The sequence below is a fragment of the Blennius ocellaris genome, assembly GCF_963422515.1.
Source record: "Blennius ocellaris genome assembly, chromosome: 17".
In the NCBI taxonomy this organism is placed as follows: domain Eukaryota; kingdom Metazoa; phylum Chordata; class Actinopteri; order Blenniiformes; family Blenniidae; genus Blennius; species Blennius ocellaris.
Genome location: NC_137666.1, coordinates 4,657,348 through 4,674,957, shown reverse-complemented (window position 1 = coordinate 4,674,957; position 17,610 = coordinate 4,657,348). Strand labels below are relative to the sequence as shown.

General features: G+C 43.0%; 1 protein-coding gene across 1 annotated transcript in view; it reads right to left on the bottom strand.

The window, feature by feature from the left end:
• Window positions 1-15,695, bottom strand: part of alk (ALK receptor tyrosine kinase) — a gene marked incomplete at both ends in the record, with an annotated part of 437,915 nt that extends 422,220 nt beyond the window's left edge. Inside the window, one exon of the mRNA XM_080512279.1 lies at window positions 14,927-15,695. Coding sequence (XP_080368405.1) covers window positions 14,927-15,695 — 769 coding nt within the window. The remainder of the gene's footprint in view (window positions 1-14,926) is intronic.
• Window positions 15,696-17,610: the final 1,915 nt, after the last annotated feature.

Here is a 17,610-nt window from a genome sequence, read left to right as displayed (position 1 = left end):
GTGCAAGACTTTTGCCTAATAAAACCAAAATAAGAAAGAAAAGAAAGGAAAGTAGCGGTTAAATCACTTCAACAACCCCCTGCCCCCACACACACAAATGCTCCCAAAAAAAATAGACATGGCTGCTGAGCCATGGCTGTGAGCGCCGATAAGCCACAGACGTCGTCTCTCATGGCAGTGATGCTCTGCCACTTCATCGTCGCCTGTGACAGCCCTATTTACCCCCCTGCCCCCTTAACAGACACATCCACACCACAGGAGGTGGAGAGGACAAGCGCTGGGCAGAATTCTCATGACCAGCCTCGAGTTGGGGACGGAAGGAGGTGGTGGATATGGAGGTTTGAAGCGATAAGTGGGTTCAGTGAGGGACTGCTCGTCCTCGCCCTTTCATTGCAAATCATATCCCATTAAGCGGGTTTTGTCCTACAATGAAGATGCTGCTGGCGCTCCTCAACAATCCCATTAGGGATCATAGAGGGAGCCGGGAATGTGGTGTGAGAGCACTCACGCTGCTCCTCTGCAGCCGCTGGGCTCCTTGTGTTCGGCAACCGTGCTTCATCTATTTAGTGGCTTTTTAACTCCAGGTAAATGTTGGGGGGGGGGGGGGGGTTCAGCTCAGATTCATTCAGTTCAGTGTGCTTTTCCACAACAAAACCAACTCCCGACCCTTCCATCGGTCCCGATGCGTCACACTCGCCAGTTGGCGTCACACAGGCTGGTTTGATTTAGCTCAAATGTGAGTCTGGCTTAAGATGTGTGAAAACCAAGGGCAATCCGACAACAGAGAAAAGCTTAGTGGTAGTGCTTCACTGGGCTGGAAAGACCATGCGTGTGTTACGCTGTCCTTAAAACGCTTCCACCGTCTCTTCTTTTTATGTCATATTTTCCTTTGAATTTTTTTTTTTTTTTCTTTGACCCCGCCATCTTGCCAGCTGTCTGCATTCTGCAAGGAATGAAAGGCAAAGTTCTGTTTCAAATTATCTTTCAAGGACCTTTTCAGAAACATAGTACCAGCCAACCTGGACATATATTTTAAATCCACATACTCATCAGACTAGCAAACATAAGAAAAGACTGTGGAACCAGGATCAGTCGGTTGTCGTGGTTACATAACATCTATTTCTAACTTCTACATTTCAATTCTACACTATTCATAACCATCAGCACTTTTGTCGGAAAAATAATACTGAGGCTCCATTTACATGACAAGTGAAAACACATCAATTTTGCATTTTCATTTCATAAATGTTATGCGTTTACACGCAACTTTTTCAAATGAAATGGCAGAAACTTTAAAAAATACAATGTAGTTAGCGTCTAGTGCTACGAGTGGGTACTGTTGCATGTTTTAGTACTACATAAGTTCTCGCAGTGTTTATGAAAAGACGAAGCATTTTTTTTAAAGTTCCACCTTGGAGCTATTTTTAAAAAAGTTGTGTTTTCAGTTACTTCTAGCACCACTGTCGGGCCTCAGTAGAGTTGTGCCACTGTGACGCTATGGCACAATGGTGTAAATGTATTCATCTTTTAGTGAAGATGTAAAAATGACAATTTAGGTCAAAGGACAAATTTCACCTGGAGAAAGGAGGCAACTTTTTTCAACTTACTCATTTCCTACAAATCCTGCTTTTTAACGGTTGGCAGAGTTAGCTATCTATACACGCAAAGTCTGCTCACAACTTCACAAAAAGAAAGAAAAGACTTCTGCGGGCAGCCCAAGCGAAGGCCAAAAGATAAATTAATTGTTTATTTCTTTCTTAATCACAAACAGCTCGATAGACAGTGGGTGAAGTGGGACAATTTCCCCCAAACATGGACAATTAGTTTCCCTACTTTTAAGCAGTGAGAGAATAAGTTTGGGAGATTTAAAAGTAAATCAATAGGGAGCAGGGTGAGTAAACTGAACTCGCTCATGGTATGACTGCATTTTGGGAAATAGAATTTCCTATTAAACTCTTTTTTCCCCATCACTATATACACTTGTGGGTATAATACAGCCTTGAAATAGGGTTGAACGCACTCAACCCTGCAGCTTTTTGTACTGGATATATTAGCCAATCTATAGACATTGTAATGTAACTTTGCGCTGTGAACACAGAAATGTGGGAAACGTATTCAATGCATCAATTTACGAAGTACAAGGTGAGACAACCTGCTGACAGAGTAGGAACATCATAAAGTGAACCCATGCTGGTGGCATGGCATTTGACTGGGAAACACACACGCACACACACGCACATAAGCAGCACCAGCCGGTGCAGGACCTTCTATATTCACATTTTTATGCAGGTTATTTACTCCTCTCATTACTGAAGTGGAGCATCCGAGAGTGTGAGCTTCTCATTCAGTCCAGGTACAGCACTGCTTGTATTCCTCTTCCCACCTTGCTCAGAGCTAAACTTCTGCATCCAGCCTTCTTGTAAGCATTGCCATTAATCAAACAGGCAGCTCTGTTTTTTTTTTTTGTTTTTGTTTTTTTAAAACAAGCAAGTGGCATAAATAACTAAAACATCAAGGAAAAGAGCAGGGAGAAAAAAAATGATGGTAGTGAATAAGAAGTGAAAAGGAAATCTCTGCCAAAGTCACCTTGAGTGTGGTTCATTTACAGAACAGTGACATGAGCATTAGCACTGTGATTAATATCGCTAAAGGAATTAGTTGCTGTTTACATTGTCAAGGTGTTGTATGCAGCTCCCAATTTGGCAAGCGTTGCAAATTTCATCTTATATTCCAAATATTGCAGGCTACAGAATGCTAACAGATTGTCATTTTGGATGTGCACATCCCTGAAACGCATGAGAGGCAGCCAAGTGATGTGAAAGGCCGATTCACGGGCTGTAGATTCCAGCAGATCGTGCAGCCATATTAATGATTTCTTCACTTCCTTCAAGTCAAGAGGAATCAGTCGTGTCATTAACGCTGACGGCGGCCCCCGTTCTGTGTGACTGTCACAAACGAATCCGAGCGGGTTCAGGGGGCATCTCATTAAAATGCATTAATTTTCAACCGTCCACACTGGACATGGCGACACTGAGAATCGCTGTTTCCTTAACTCAGGGCCACTCGAACAGAAGCAGTCTGCATTGCTTCCTGTGGGCTTCCTCAGCGTGGAAACTTTCAATACAATCTCATACTGAAAGGACAGAATGGGTTGAAATGTTATACTTTCCTGAATGAAGGACCCAAAACACTCACACACCCCCCCCCCTTGTATTGTTTATCCACAATGCACCAAAACAATACAAGAGAACAGTGACACAGGAAGAAGCTTTTGTCATCATGGTTGAGGTCATCATGTCTGGGAAAATACTTTAGTCACATTTTCCAGGAGTTTATCTCGGGTTCAGTACTAGAAATAATGTGTCGACTACAACAAATACCTTGTCAGGTTCGTGATTGAAAAAAAAATCTCATTATGTACATGTTTGAAATATTTGTTTGAATTTAGGTAAAGAAAATATTCCATTAAATCCCAACACCAAGATTTTAAGTGGGATTTCGACATGAAAGTGTCCTGGTTCACTTCAGGTTCTACAAACAATCAGCTTTATTTTGGTTTTGTCAATGTCTATTCGGTGACAAGAAGTCGAGTTAAGTTTGGTTCGTTCCGTCACTCTGAAGAGGAGCACGGAATCCACAAAAATATGCCACTCTGAATGATCTTGAGCTAAATCTGGAAGGTTATGCTTGTCTGACTGTGTTTGATGCACTTCCTGTTCTGCCGTTTCCAGCTCAGTTTGGGTGATTTTCTCTTGCACTATGTATTTTCTATTTGAAGAAAAAGTTCAGTTTAATTAGTTTTTGTGGCATGTACTTTTATTTTTATCTTCTCAGACTGTTTTTAGTATTACAGTTAGATATTAACACAAAAGAAATGAGCTAATTTTATCAACAAATTACAATAAATATTGTTTGTTGGATTAAGGGACCATTTGATCAGGTACAACTTCTACACATTTTGGTTAGTTTACAGAACCAAAATAGTTTTGTTAAGGCACCAAAAATGTTGGATGGGTTCAGATGGGGAAAGGAGCGGTTAAAGTTTTGCTCCCAAAAGCTTTTACTATGTTTGGGCTTTCACCTCGCCCTCCTCCCAAACCAAAAGTACTCTTATCTAGGACACAATATGCAAAATCACAATTTATTTTGCACATTTACATTTCTGTGTCGTACTCGGTTCTGTAAGTCGCACTACATTTTGAGCTTTTAGGTGTTTGCACTGCAGATGCTGTGAAAGTCTCACTGTTCACGCTTGCAAAGAGGAATGATTCAGATCCCCACAGACTGACTGACTGAGCGAAAATCTGCCGCTGGGTAGGTTCTTCCTCTCATTTGGAATTACTCAGTCCGCCTTCTTAACATCGTGTCCACAAATGCCCCTTCATGCAATAGGGCTTCGTTAGCCAGCATCAAGGCCAGAGCACTTGATCATGCTCGGTGTAACTTGCAGCATCGATCAGCTGGACAAGGGTCTCGAGGGTTTGCCCGGGGGGGTGTCACAGTGTGCCGCCACTACTCAACTGAATTGATCATACAAATGCATAAATAATAAAGTGGCCCGTCATTCTGACTTCCCATTGATTTCCCCATTAGCAGCTGATTGATACAAGCTTTAAATGTCAGCAGGCCCTATTGATTACAGCGAGTCGACGCACTCGCCTGCAATGTCACACCGCTTTTCCCGGGCAACTGCAGCCTTCCACCTGGAAGGACTAAATTAAAGGTCAAAAGCAGGGCCGGGTCATCGAGCTGCATTCAGGCAGCGATTCCACCAATGTGTTTGCACATGCTCGACAGTGTTTACTCTCCCCGAGCTCCAGTTCATTTGATACCGCTCCAAGTTCACTGCACTGAATGCCAGAGATGTTCCCTCTTGGCCCCTGAATCCACCGGACATCAAAACACAACAGGTATTGGATACAGTATATGCAGTGTAACATTAAAGAAAGGCCGCTTCGAGGTGCCAGAATTCAATGAGCAACACTGAAGCGATATTCAAATGAGAAAACTGTCATTCCCGCACAAAACTAGTTTTCTGGTTGAGCTCCCTAATGTGCGCATTTAGAGTTTGTCGAGCTGCTTCACATCATTTCAGCTTAATAACGCCCACTTTTGGAGTGTTGGTAGTTCAGAATTGCCATTTAATGGAACACATGACAGCTGCATGAGACAAATGTTGTTTTTCCTGCATCCTTTTAATGTTTGCATATGTACTTCTTTTACCCTGGAAATGTATTCCTTATCCCGTGATGCATGCCCAGATTTTCACATTTTCATGTTGTGATTTTTTAACTTGAAGTCCTCTCAAACTGTCTCAACCTCTGATACAACTGCTTTGTGCATACAGAAACTTCCTATCAAATCCGAAATGTGGGTAATGTCTATTCCTGATTCTAGAAAGTATGCCATCATAATTTTTGTCTAACGTTTGATTTGTGTGTATTAGGAAGTGATATGCATATAGATTCCTGGGTCTACATGTAAACAGCAGTACCTTCAGCAGGGTTTAATGTTTATTGTGAAAAAAACAATTAGGGGTTTTATTCTTGGCGGTGTGCAGCTACGGACGACATCTACTTTTTCAATGCAGCATGTAGCCAACAGGGTATTTTATTTTGTATATTCTGCTCTTGTTCAGTGTTGCATGTCTTCCTATGTGTGTAATAATGCCTTTTACGTTGATATGCTTAGTGTTCAAGGTTGATTTTGTGGCTTTGGAGAACTTGGAGGATGTACGAAGAAGCCAAATCAACCTATTACAAGAAAACCGCTTGTGTCTGCTTCTGCAAATCCTCTGAAATCAGAGTACTTTGTAAATACTTAGTAATGCTAGTAACTACTCTGCCAGTGATGATTGCTTGTGTCAGGGTGTACATATCTGTAGCATGTATCACTTTCACTAACTCAGGAGCAATCAGTGGGTCGTATTTGCTGCCGCCTCACTGGGTGTTTCACATCAGTTTGATCTCTGTGTTCAAAGTTCTCATTTAGATTCTCTGTGCCGTCAGGCAACAGATGTTACAAACACCAACCACAAGAGTGTGTGCATCTAGGAGCCACTTCTCTTCTGTAGTTGGCGGGTGGGGGGGGGGGGGGCTCGACACTTCTTGTGAAGTCAGGATGCATGGAGAGCTGTTTGCAGTCACAGAGGCTCAACAAGCCACGGGATGGTCAGTAAATCCCTTCAAATTGTCGAGGCCGCCTGCTGCCTTAAACTGCAAAGGTCTGTTTTAAAAACTGCCAGTCTTAAAAAAACAAGTGTGTTGTCCAATGTTGAGAATTGGAAGTGGTATCAGAGCACATCTGACAGCGATGCATATGATGCCCAGGGATGATGCAAAAACACACGGGACTGCAAAAGCACAAGCCAGAGCATGGGTGCATGGATGCATGCATTGGTTGGGTTATAGGATCAACGACCATTCAAAACACACGATCACAGTGTTGACTAGTGCTAAATTAATAGCATCGAAGGGTTTTCTGGGTGTACTCTTGTTTACAAGTTTCCATAATTATGCTGGGTAAACATTAAAGAGAAAGCTGAGGAAACTTTTTTTTTCTCCGAGGCTCACCCTTCATCAAACTTCTCTTGGGGCTGCCGTTGCCTGCTACTTTTTCAGGAGACGGCGGCGCGGTGGGAAAGCATTTGGGACGTGGAAAAATGAAAAGTTTATTCATCTTTTAAGGAGAAACCTCCTCCCAGACAGGCCACGAGCAAAACACAGTAAACAAAGTAGCGAGCGTGTAATCGAGCTTTAGAAATTTACTGTTGACTTTGGGGTTTCTTTTTTTTGATTCTGAGGAAAATTGCCACATTTGCTAAAGAGTAAACACTGAAGATTCAAGCTGCTCGGAGGAAAAAGGAGAGTGGGATGGTAAGAGCAGGACGGGGAAGGTGATGCGCGACAAATCACAAGGCTGCGTGCCTGGGCAGAGCTGAGGGGCAAATCTAGAATTGGAAGGTAAACCCGAACACATACAGTCGCTCCTCTGGCAGCTGATGGCATCGTCTTACTCCAGGGGTTTCAATCAGATTCCTCTCTGTGTTTACGGAGGCGCCTCTCCACTAATGGTGCGCCGAGAAAGTTGTCAGCGGAAGGTACGGGCAGGTTAATGAAGAAGGGGTTCCTTGCTCGCTTCCGCCGTAATGCTGAGATCATCTAATGATTCTTCCGCAACCTATTTACGGCACCCGCTTGGTGAACATAACAGAGGTTAATAAAGTAGAGGTCAAGTCTTTATCACACCTGCCGAGCATTGTTCCCCCCCCCCCCCCCCCCCCCCCCCCCATCTCATACCATAACTCATACAAGCATTTTCTCATTAATAATGTCCCCCATAGGGCCCATAATGCGGGTAAGTAGAAATGCACGGCGCAGAGTTGAATGCTTTGATTCCTGCAGGCACACTTGCCTGATTGTCAAATTATTCTGGGTGCCATGGCGGTTATTTATTTCATGCTAATAGCCAACATATAACTGGAGGCTGGGTTTGGGAAAAAGAAACAAAGACAAAACAAAAAAAACATATAACAAGTGGAGCATGTGCATTACATGGAAAAATGCCAAACACGGGCGAGTCAGGGGTGCAAAGGAGCGGAATAGAGTTTGACGATACACATCAGAGCCTTGAGTAGCGTTGTTTTGTATGGAGGAGGGAGTTGGGGAAGTGGGGAAGCAAGTAAACAGCGCAGACTGATGAGTGGACGAGTGGCTTTCCCGAGCATCACGGGCAAGTCAACAAAGTGGCGCCTTGCGAAGACTCGTAATGTAATAATCGCTTCTGACAATAACCACGACTCTGCAAACACACCTCAGTGTAATCCTGCGGGGAGCGCTGGGCATACAGAGTGAGGTTAACAGACCACCTGTGCCCTGTGGAGTGTGCACTTCTGATACTTGTTACTGAGGAACACAGTTTTTCTTTGTCGAGGGTCGTACGAGGGTCATTTGACAGCAGCAACTGTGCCGTGGCCACAATAACTTTGCAGTGATATTCAGTTCACAAAAAAAAAGTGGGTTCCTGCTAATGCTATGCTGAAATGCATTGAATTTATTTCAGGGGAACGTCACAGCTTTTAGAGGAACAGGACATTGAATACTTTCAGTGATCAACATATTTTTCCAGCTTTTTTTAGTGAGATAGACACTTTTTTTTCCACCTACTTTGAAAGACTATCTTAAGTTGTGAGATTTATACATTAGTTGCCCTTTCATTTCATAAAATTTCACCTCACACTAAATCCGAAACAGTTGGGGACTTTTCTGATTGGAGTTTGCATGTTCTCCCTCTCCCTGTTCCAGTCCAAAAGCATGTAAGATTTTAAAATTCCACCTGTGTGTTTGTCCGTCTCTCCATGTTTGTCCTGGGATGGACCGATGGGATGGGTTTCAGCAATCCACAACCTATATTGGGTAAATCTCCCTCAGTGTTGACTTTTCTGCTTTAGCTTTTATCGCTAAGCCCTAAAACAAAACCCCTAGGTTCTAACTTTAACACAAAGCGCTCCACAAATTGAAAAACCAACCCACAACCCTATGAGCTTCACGTGTTCAATAGTAAACTGTTATCAATAACTCTTGGACAGACATCTTCTGCAACTTCTGTGAGTAAAGTTTATTCCTATTTCCTAACATCTGTAACATTAAACATGCTCACACTTCAACAGAATTTCAACAACACAGCTTTGGTACATAGTTCACCAATAAATGTAGCTTATGTTGATATTAGATTTGTTGGCTTTCTCTCTGTTGAAAGCACCTAAAAAAGACTGTGTTGTATGCAGTGCTAAATTAAGTTGAATTGAAATTAAATTGAATTTTTGACCTTTAAGCACTAAAATCAACTGTTGATATGTTAAAAGACTTTATAATGATTTTTCCATTTTAGTGGCTTTGTTTTAGTTTTCTTATTTACCATTTTGCCAATTGGAGAGTTTTAGCTTGTATCATCCAGCTCCTTCATTATAGCTCTTCAGTTGTCATTTTTCTAAAACCGTATCAGACTTGCAGGTGAAACAGCATCATTGGTAATGAAATCAAGTGAGTTGTTAAACCTTGGATGGTTTATTGTTTTTCTTGTGGCGTTTTTCATTTTAGATTTATTTAGGGTAGGCCAATTTAGGTGTGGCATTTGGCACATTGAGCTGTTTGATAAGAGTCCCTTTGGAAGATTATTTGTTGTGCAACTAAATTATTATTATCTTTTTTTTTTTAATAGCAATTTCGTGAAGGCTGCAGGGAGCCAGAATACTCTATATATAGTAATAGAATAGTCTGAGGAGCTTCATGTGCCTCAAAACCTGTGGTTTGATGCGTTAACCCTCTCTGCTTCTCCAACACATATGCCCACTCCTAGCTCTAAACCATTTCCAAAACCCTAAAAGTAGACAAAAAAAACCTGAAGGAATTTCTAATCTGGACAATTTCAGAAGTCGGGACAAATCCTTTCTTGAGATGTTTCAGAAACCAAAAATGTTCAATGCCTATCCCAAACCAATTTATAACCTCAACACAAATGATTATCTACATGTTCACAAACCATTCCATAATTTCAAATCTATGACTCCAATAACGAATAATTCTGTTAAAATCCTCACAAAAACCGTCTAGCCACCCCTGACTTAAATGTTGAACAATAATTACATTCTATGCCCTGAAAATAAAGCTTTAAATAAACCAGAAATCCCCAAACTGATCCCATACTTCTATCTAGAGTCTAAACTCCAAGATTTTCTGAAGTAACACCTGATCCAAACAACTACATGACCCCCAAAAAGAGTTTTGTCAGATTTCCAGATCAGACACCAACTCCCGCCACAGCAAAAAGGACTTACACATCGCCTAAATGCTTAAAACTACTTCATCTTGTCAACGAATGCATGGCTGAAGCAACTGTTTGACCTACAAATTGAACCCTTGACTTCTAAATCTGAGCAAACCATAATTCTTTAAGGCAATCCAAAAAAATGAAGCAAAAATCATTAACCTGTAAAGTAGCTTAATAAAATGTCATTATATAGGACCATTTTACCACTTCATCAGTTTCATAGCACAGTTTCATTAGACTATCAGTCACATGCACCCATTCACATGCACCCATTCGCCCACACCCACACAGACACACACACCCACCCACCGGCGGTGAGAGCTGACATGCAAAGTGCACACCTTCCATTGGGAGCAACCCAGGGTTCAATATTTGGACATGATGGAAGCAGGCTTTTTAACAAACACGTGTGAGCTCAGTTACAAAAACAAATTCTAGTCTGGAAAACTTGGGAAAACAAGCTCCTGTGAAATTCCCTCTTTGTTGACATCATCACAATGGAGCTGTGCCATTTTATAATGACATTTTGATTCGAACCACGTTTGTTTTGGGCGACGGCCGTACAATATCCAAATCTTTCTCGACGAGTCTTCCCAACACTGGTCAGATAGGACACTCTCAGGGTGGCTCAGCTCTCTTTCACAGGTTGGCTAGTACATTCAGACAACTGTTCACACTCAGCTTTGCACTTACATCTAATTATACATACAGCCACGTCCACCTGACCTGGATCTTGCTGTGCAGTCTGAGATGACACCAGGATGAATATCTCCAACAGTAGATGAGCGCTCCCTTTAGTTTAACTTTTTGATAGTCATTGAGTGAACATATCTCCGCACACTCAACAAATACTAATAACTTATGATGTGATTGCCTGCTATTTTCCTAATACCAAGATTTGAGACATTTTTTTGAAATAATCTATTCTTTCCTATTCATAGCTTGCATTCATCGAAAAACCAGCTTGCAGCTCCTTTATCTCATCTACTACAAATAGGAATTTGTGTGTAAGCTTCAGTTCAACTCGTGTTTTAATAAATCACTTTTGAATTTTGAACTAAGACCTGGGGATTTATCTGCTGTAGGCTACACTGGATAGAGCCAATAATTATCTTAATGATCAATAAATCCGAGTTTCTCTTTCATTTAACAAACAAAAAAGCTGGTGTGATTTATCAACCGATACTTTACAGTAGTCGAGATATTTAGCTCACATTAAATGTGCAAATATTCCCATTTGAGTAACTGGTTTCTGGCATTTGGTTTTGAAAAACTAAATTGGGTAATTTAATAATCAAAATGCTTGCATTTTAGCATTTGCTCAATTGTGCAATTAGCCTAATCACTTCAGCTCTGGAGAACTCTTTGGTTTTTGGGTGCATAGGGGAAATAATCAGACAATGTACTGAGTGTCAGCAGGGGCACCGACAACATTTTTGCCCCAGGTGCCTCTCAGTAGGTTGATGTGACCATGCCTACCAGTAAAATTAGGAAGCAGGCGATTTATCTGAGTGAGATGTTGCAAGACAGGCTTCTTCAAATTGAGGGGGAAAAAAAAAAAAAGATATTTATCCGTTCTATGTTCACAGGCACAAACACAAAAAAATTTAGTTCTTCTTGCTCTGAGACACGTGTCTATGCTCACTGACAGATTTCCTTCGAGAACCACACACTCTGCCATACATTTCCCTCATAATCAGCAAATGCACTTTGAATTCCTGCAGCAGGAGTTAAAAAAAAAGAAGATACGGAGCACACAAAGATTCTTCTCATCACTGAATTATTTGTTTGACTTTTGTACTATTGATACTGTGCTTCCACTGCAGCCTGCTATCATAGCAGATTTGAAATGAATAGGTGCGCTATATCTATAGGTCCTCGCTGGAGCTTCCTGCAGGAACGCGGCTGCTTGCTCCTGTGAGAGACATACTTCCTTAATGATTAAATGCGGGATACAATCCCTGGGTTATGTGAGGATGAAGGATGCAGGGGATGCGAAAAGAAAGGGAGTGATCATTGATGTGATAAACAATACACCAGAGTCTATCAAATCCAATTACTGCTGAGAACCATCGCACGTCTTCACTTCATTCTTGCCTTTAAAACACATTGGAGATCATGACTTCATTGAAACTGCCAGTAAGTGAAGTTCTCGCGGCTTGAAGACAACTATCCGATCAGAATCAGTGGCTGAAATACAATATGAAGGCTGATTTAGAATCCCGATCATAATTTGTTAATGTCACTGTCACACCAAACTGTCTCACTTGGTAATCACACTCATGCACAGGAGAAAATATCAGCGGTGAGAGAGTGGTGCTCAAAGGACATTCAGCTAAGGACCCCACTGAGGACCAAAAAAAGAAAAAAGAAAAATGGCATGATCCGCTGCTGGCTTCCCACCTGCAAACACTCAGAGCCATGTTGGGTAGGATCCCTGCTGGAACCCAACGTACCACATCCACATGGAGTAAGAGATCAACTGGGTACTCAACAGCAGAGCGGCAGCGTGGACGTGAGGAGGCCTATTGGTTTGATTTTTGGCAAAAACAAAAAGTATTCAAGTAAAAAAAAAAACCCCAAAAAACAGTTTGATCTTTTGTCGCTCAAATAGAATCTCGTCCATCTGCACATGCCACGTACCGACTGCCCTCGTTGAGAACCGAGGCAACATTTGCATATATGATGAGTTGCAACATGTGTGGGCTTCTTCCTTTTAAAGCTGATGATTTCAGCTTTTCCAACACACAAATTGGGTCCTTATAAAGACACCATCATATTAACATGAAAGAAGAACATGTACCAGAAGCCCCCGGTCCTAATTTGTTAGGAAAAGAGAATGCTGATAGCAGAGAACATAGCAAAAGACAAATCTATCCACCATTTTACTATGATCGACAGATTGAGACCAGCATTAAATTTTCCACAGATCATTGCTTGAAACCTTAGTGGGATTAAACTTTTAAAGATGGATGAGTTCAGTTTTTCTAATGAGTAATTTCCTGCAGCACATGATGACTTCCATTGTTCTGGAGGGAGTCCTTAAGTGAAGACATGATATGAACTGATAATGACCAATTATACAGGTTCCTCTGGTTGCTTTACTTCTGGTGAATCCTTCACTTTTTAGGCCATCTATCTACCCTGACCCCCCCTCCCTCTGCAGATAGCACACATTTTTTTTTAAAGATAGATGATTTCAGCTTTTCTAATGAGTAATTTCTTGCAGCATATAGTGAATTCCATTTTTCATGAACCCATCCATTCACCCTTTCACCTGTATTCCAATTGAAGTGCCAATCTTTCCACAGCCTGAGTAATACCGTTTAAACCACTGACACCACGCAGATACATATAAAGATTGAGGTTTCTTATTGTAACAGTAAGAGTTAGGAAGCAGTGTTAGGAAGCAGTGAAAACCCATTGTTATAAGCCACAATAAGTCTCTAAATGTTGCTTTTTCTGCCAAGCCAAGCCAATTGCATCCATGTGGAGTTAAAGATGGACTTTACACGAGTGAGCAATTCGTGATGACGTCAGGGGAATCTCGCGGTTGCAAAAGAAACTGGACATGACAGAGACAAGCATCTTTTCTTCGCAGCCAACATGTTGGTGATGACCTGTACATTCTACCCAAAATCCTCCCTTATTTCAGTCTTTCTCTTCCCCTGTGTTCCTGTTTTCCCAGCCGCACGTTAACAACTCAGCGAGTGAAAAACAAAAAAGAGGAGGAAAACAAAAATCATACTCTGATTCACAAGTGCTTTTTTTTTTTTTTTTTTAAGAATGCCTAAATGGTTGCCATGGGCTGCTGATGTCTTTACTATAAAATCTTATGATCTCCCGCTGGCTTCCCACCTGCTACCTGCTACCAGCTGTGTTGCCAGAGTCCCTGTTGGGAGCTGCAGGGGGAGACCACTCAGGTGCATCCTATTGTGTGTGTGTGTGTGTGCGCGTGTGTCCATGCACATTAGCCCATGCAGCTGAAACACACTGATGCGTTTAATCTTGTCAGTCTAACATATGTCAAGTGAAACCACCAACCCGAAGGCCGCACAAAATTTTACTCACTAAGTTATGTGCAGTTGTGTTGCATTCCTTCTGGGTTCCTCAGTACAGGTTTGGATGAGTGTCTTTTAAACACGCAGGGGGGGGGATTTTTTGCTCCAAAGCGGCCTCATCTTTTGCTGTTGTTGGATAAATTCTGTTGCATTTTTTTTTCTGGGCCAGCCTCCCTCATCAAAGTGATTAAGCAATTACACTGATTGTGCCGATGCTCAGAAGAACGGGGACCCTCGAGTATTGAGTGCAAAAACCTTCTTGGAGATAACGGCTTAATTTGTGCCTAATCAAAATAAAACCTGTTTTCTTCCAAAAAAAAAAAAATTAATTCACCAACCTTCCTTATGCTACTGGGAGTCTTTTGGTGAGTTAAGAAGGTATAGTTAGGAATAACTCAGTCATAGCAAAATAATTCCAGCTGGAGGGGGGGGGGGTCTTCAGCTATCATGTAATGTACATCTGTCACTATCAACCATCTATAGGCTCCGTATCCTTCCAATGAAATAATAATTAACATATCAGAACTCATTATGGTAGAAAGCTCTCAAGATGCAGAAAATACCGACTGTGAATCCCAAATGGAAATAATCAAAGAGTTGGGGAATTAAATCAACATTGAGATCATCTCTCAGAGCTGCTGTGGGCATCAATAAATAAACGGCATGTCTGAGAGCCCCTCTGGTTCACATCGGCAAACCTAAAAATGTGTTGAATTCCGAGAGTGTTTTTAAAAAACAATAAATCTGAAACAATACATGTGTGCTTGTATAGATATTCATCCTCATTTTCCCGATTAGACCCTCACAAATACCAACTCTCACTCAACGTGCTGGCATGTCTTCACTCGTTTCCCACAACCAACAAGCCTGTGGGAAAAAAAAGGCATCCTTGAGCATTAAAAATTAATCACAGCCCAACTTTTAAATCACAACCATGAGCCCAGATGCACGCGGGGATGTGAGGGAACAACATTGGAAGAGGGGCGGAGGGTGGGAGGGGAGGATGAAAAGGGGGGCAGTGGAGAGATGGAGCTTACCCTGGGAGGATATCTGAAGGGAGAGGCGGGGGTCTGCAGCCCGTATTGCCGCCGTGTACCGATCCTCAATGCCGGGCTCCTGCGCCGCCTTCTCGGGCATGAGCCGGACCCTGAGGCGGCCCCCCTCTGCGCCCAGCCACCACTCCATAATGGTGCTGAGGTCCATCTCCAGCGTCAGCACCGGGGCCTCCTCGTGCACGGAGAGCCCCCCGCATCCCGTCCTGACTATATCCTCTCCGATCTCCACCACAACTTGGTTGGATTTCCTGCTGGTCTTCGTCAAGCCCAATTTCAGAACTTTGGACAGCGGCCGCTTGTAGAAGAAGGGGAGCTGTCCATCCGCAGACGCGTTCCTCAGTGCTGAATCCGACTTGGGGTCCACGAAAGTGCCGATGCTTTTCTGCAAAGGTATGCAGTGCATTTTCAAGTTTGCGCGCACCGTGTAGCAGCCGCTGAAAGTCTGGCAGTCGCCATTCAGGGGTCTCTTGACGAACTCCGCCAGATAATAGCGCAACAGCGAGGGCACCGCGAAATCCACAGCCAGGGTTTTTCTCTTGTTTCTGGACATGATGGTCTGGTTTGAGTCTCTTTTACCCCCCGTTTCCCCGCTGCTGCCTCCACCGCCAGCACCGCCACCACCACCACCACCGGTGCTGGTGTTCCCGGCGGCTGAGAGCTCCATGCCCGCCGTGGTCCTCGGTGAGGCGCAGTGCAGCCCGGCCAAAAATGCCGCAGAACAAACAAGCAAAAAGAATATCCTGGCGTACATGGTTTGGGAAACAAATCAACGCGTTTGAGGGAGAAGCAGAACCTCTTGTAAATCCCAGCGTTCGTCCGCTTCCTCTCCGCTCCTTATCAGAAAAAAAAAAAAAAAAACGCAGCGCAAAGAGAGAAAAAAAAAAGAAAAGTGTGAATCGATGATCCTGCTTGTCCTGCGCCTCCGCGCCGGTGCGCACCCGCGGCAAACACGGAGCTTCTTTTATTCTCTCGATTTCCTCACATTCGTTTCACACTCACTGTTGCTGTCCTCCCCTCTCCAAAAAAAGTGCCATGTCTTCCCCCCCCCCCCCCCCACCCCTCGTTCTCCCCCTTCTCCCAAATCTCGCGCACCTTTTATTTTGAGGTGGAAATTATATCCAAGAATTCAAAAACAAAAACCAAAAAAAGCAACCCCCACTGTCTCTCTAATCGCCTGTGCCAAAATCCACGGTGCGTAAATCGCTCCTCGGGACTATGATTGATATGCTGGTGGGGTCCGCTCCGGTGGCTTTCAAAGACTCCCCTGTCTCTTGGCACAGTTGTGACGGCGGTACAAGTGGTCTCTCTGTCAGCGGTGGGATGCAGCGTCGCTCTCTCTCTCTCTCTTTCGCTCTCTCTCTCTCTCTCGCTCGCTCTCTTCACCCTCACGTTCTCTCTCTCCTTCTCCCTCACTCTCTCTCCTCACAACTAAATCTTGAATCAATAAGGAATCTTTGGAGACGCCTTTCAGCCAATAAACGTTCAAGATACAATTTAATAAACCTAGTGTATTCGGGAGTTTTGGTTTATCTGGCCATGCACATTTTTTTTTAAATTATTATTCATTTCAATTTTTGTTTTTGTGATAAAGAGTTGTGTCTCACTGCCAAAACACCCCCTGCAGTAGCTCGCGCTATGAGGGATACCATAATATTAATTAGGACCGCCATATGTCGCCCGTAAGTCTTTATACAAATTCATTTTAAAGAGGTAAACTGTGTTTTGCACACTTTGAATCCAAATTTTGTGTCGTCACATAAAATGAGGGGACGCACCTTTTTGGAGAGTATTTGGATTCGGTTGTTTTACGCCACAGCGATGTACCAAAAAAAAAGAATTGCATCTATTATCCGTCATTACGAAATATGCAAAGTATTTTCGAAACTTTGTGAGACAATGCTGTCCCACCCTGGCGCTGAGAGTCCCTGTCCTATATGTTTTAAAACGGTCATTGCTTACACACGCCTACATCACGTGGATGAAGTTATTCCCATTGCAATTAAGTTTGTTGAGGCAAACACGCAGCGCAGTGGTCCTCCAGAACCAGAACAATCGAATTATCCGTTTGTGTTCATCAGGATACATTCAATCTATGTAACATCTCTGCAAAGGTGGAGACTCCATGATAGTGTCGGCGGTGCACACATATATAATGGATAATTATTCATTTTTGTGAGGGGGTGGGAGTCAATCGATTTTTATGCATTTTGGAGAATCTCACCAGCCAACCCCCCCAAGACACGTGCCGACTCATTTGAGTGAAATGGTTATTCACATTGAGGCTATGTCTGTCTCTCATTATTGAAGCCCGGTATTTTTATTTATTTACTTTTGACGCGCTTCATGTGACGCGCCAGCGCGAGTGCGGTCGAATTATGGGAACTCTGCAAAACAGACACCTCCGATCGTCTCCGTGCCGCCTGCACACGAGGGAGAAAAAGCCATCCACACATAAGTTTGACGTCAATCGGAACCGTGTAGTCCACTCGAGCCCCTCCGCAGGAGCGTCTGATGCGCTGTCAGCTCTGCCGTAACGAGTTTTTTTTTTTTCTCTCCCATAGTGCGTGTGCGCATGTGAGCGCACGCACTATGCTGCACAATCTCGCGTGCATTGTGCCCTTTAAAACACTCAGGGAACACTTATTTGTCATCTTGCCTCAGTCTTT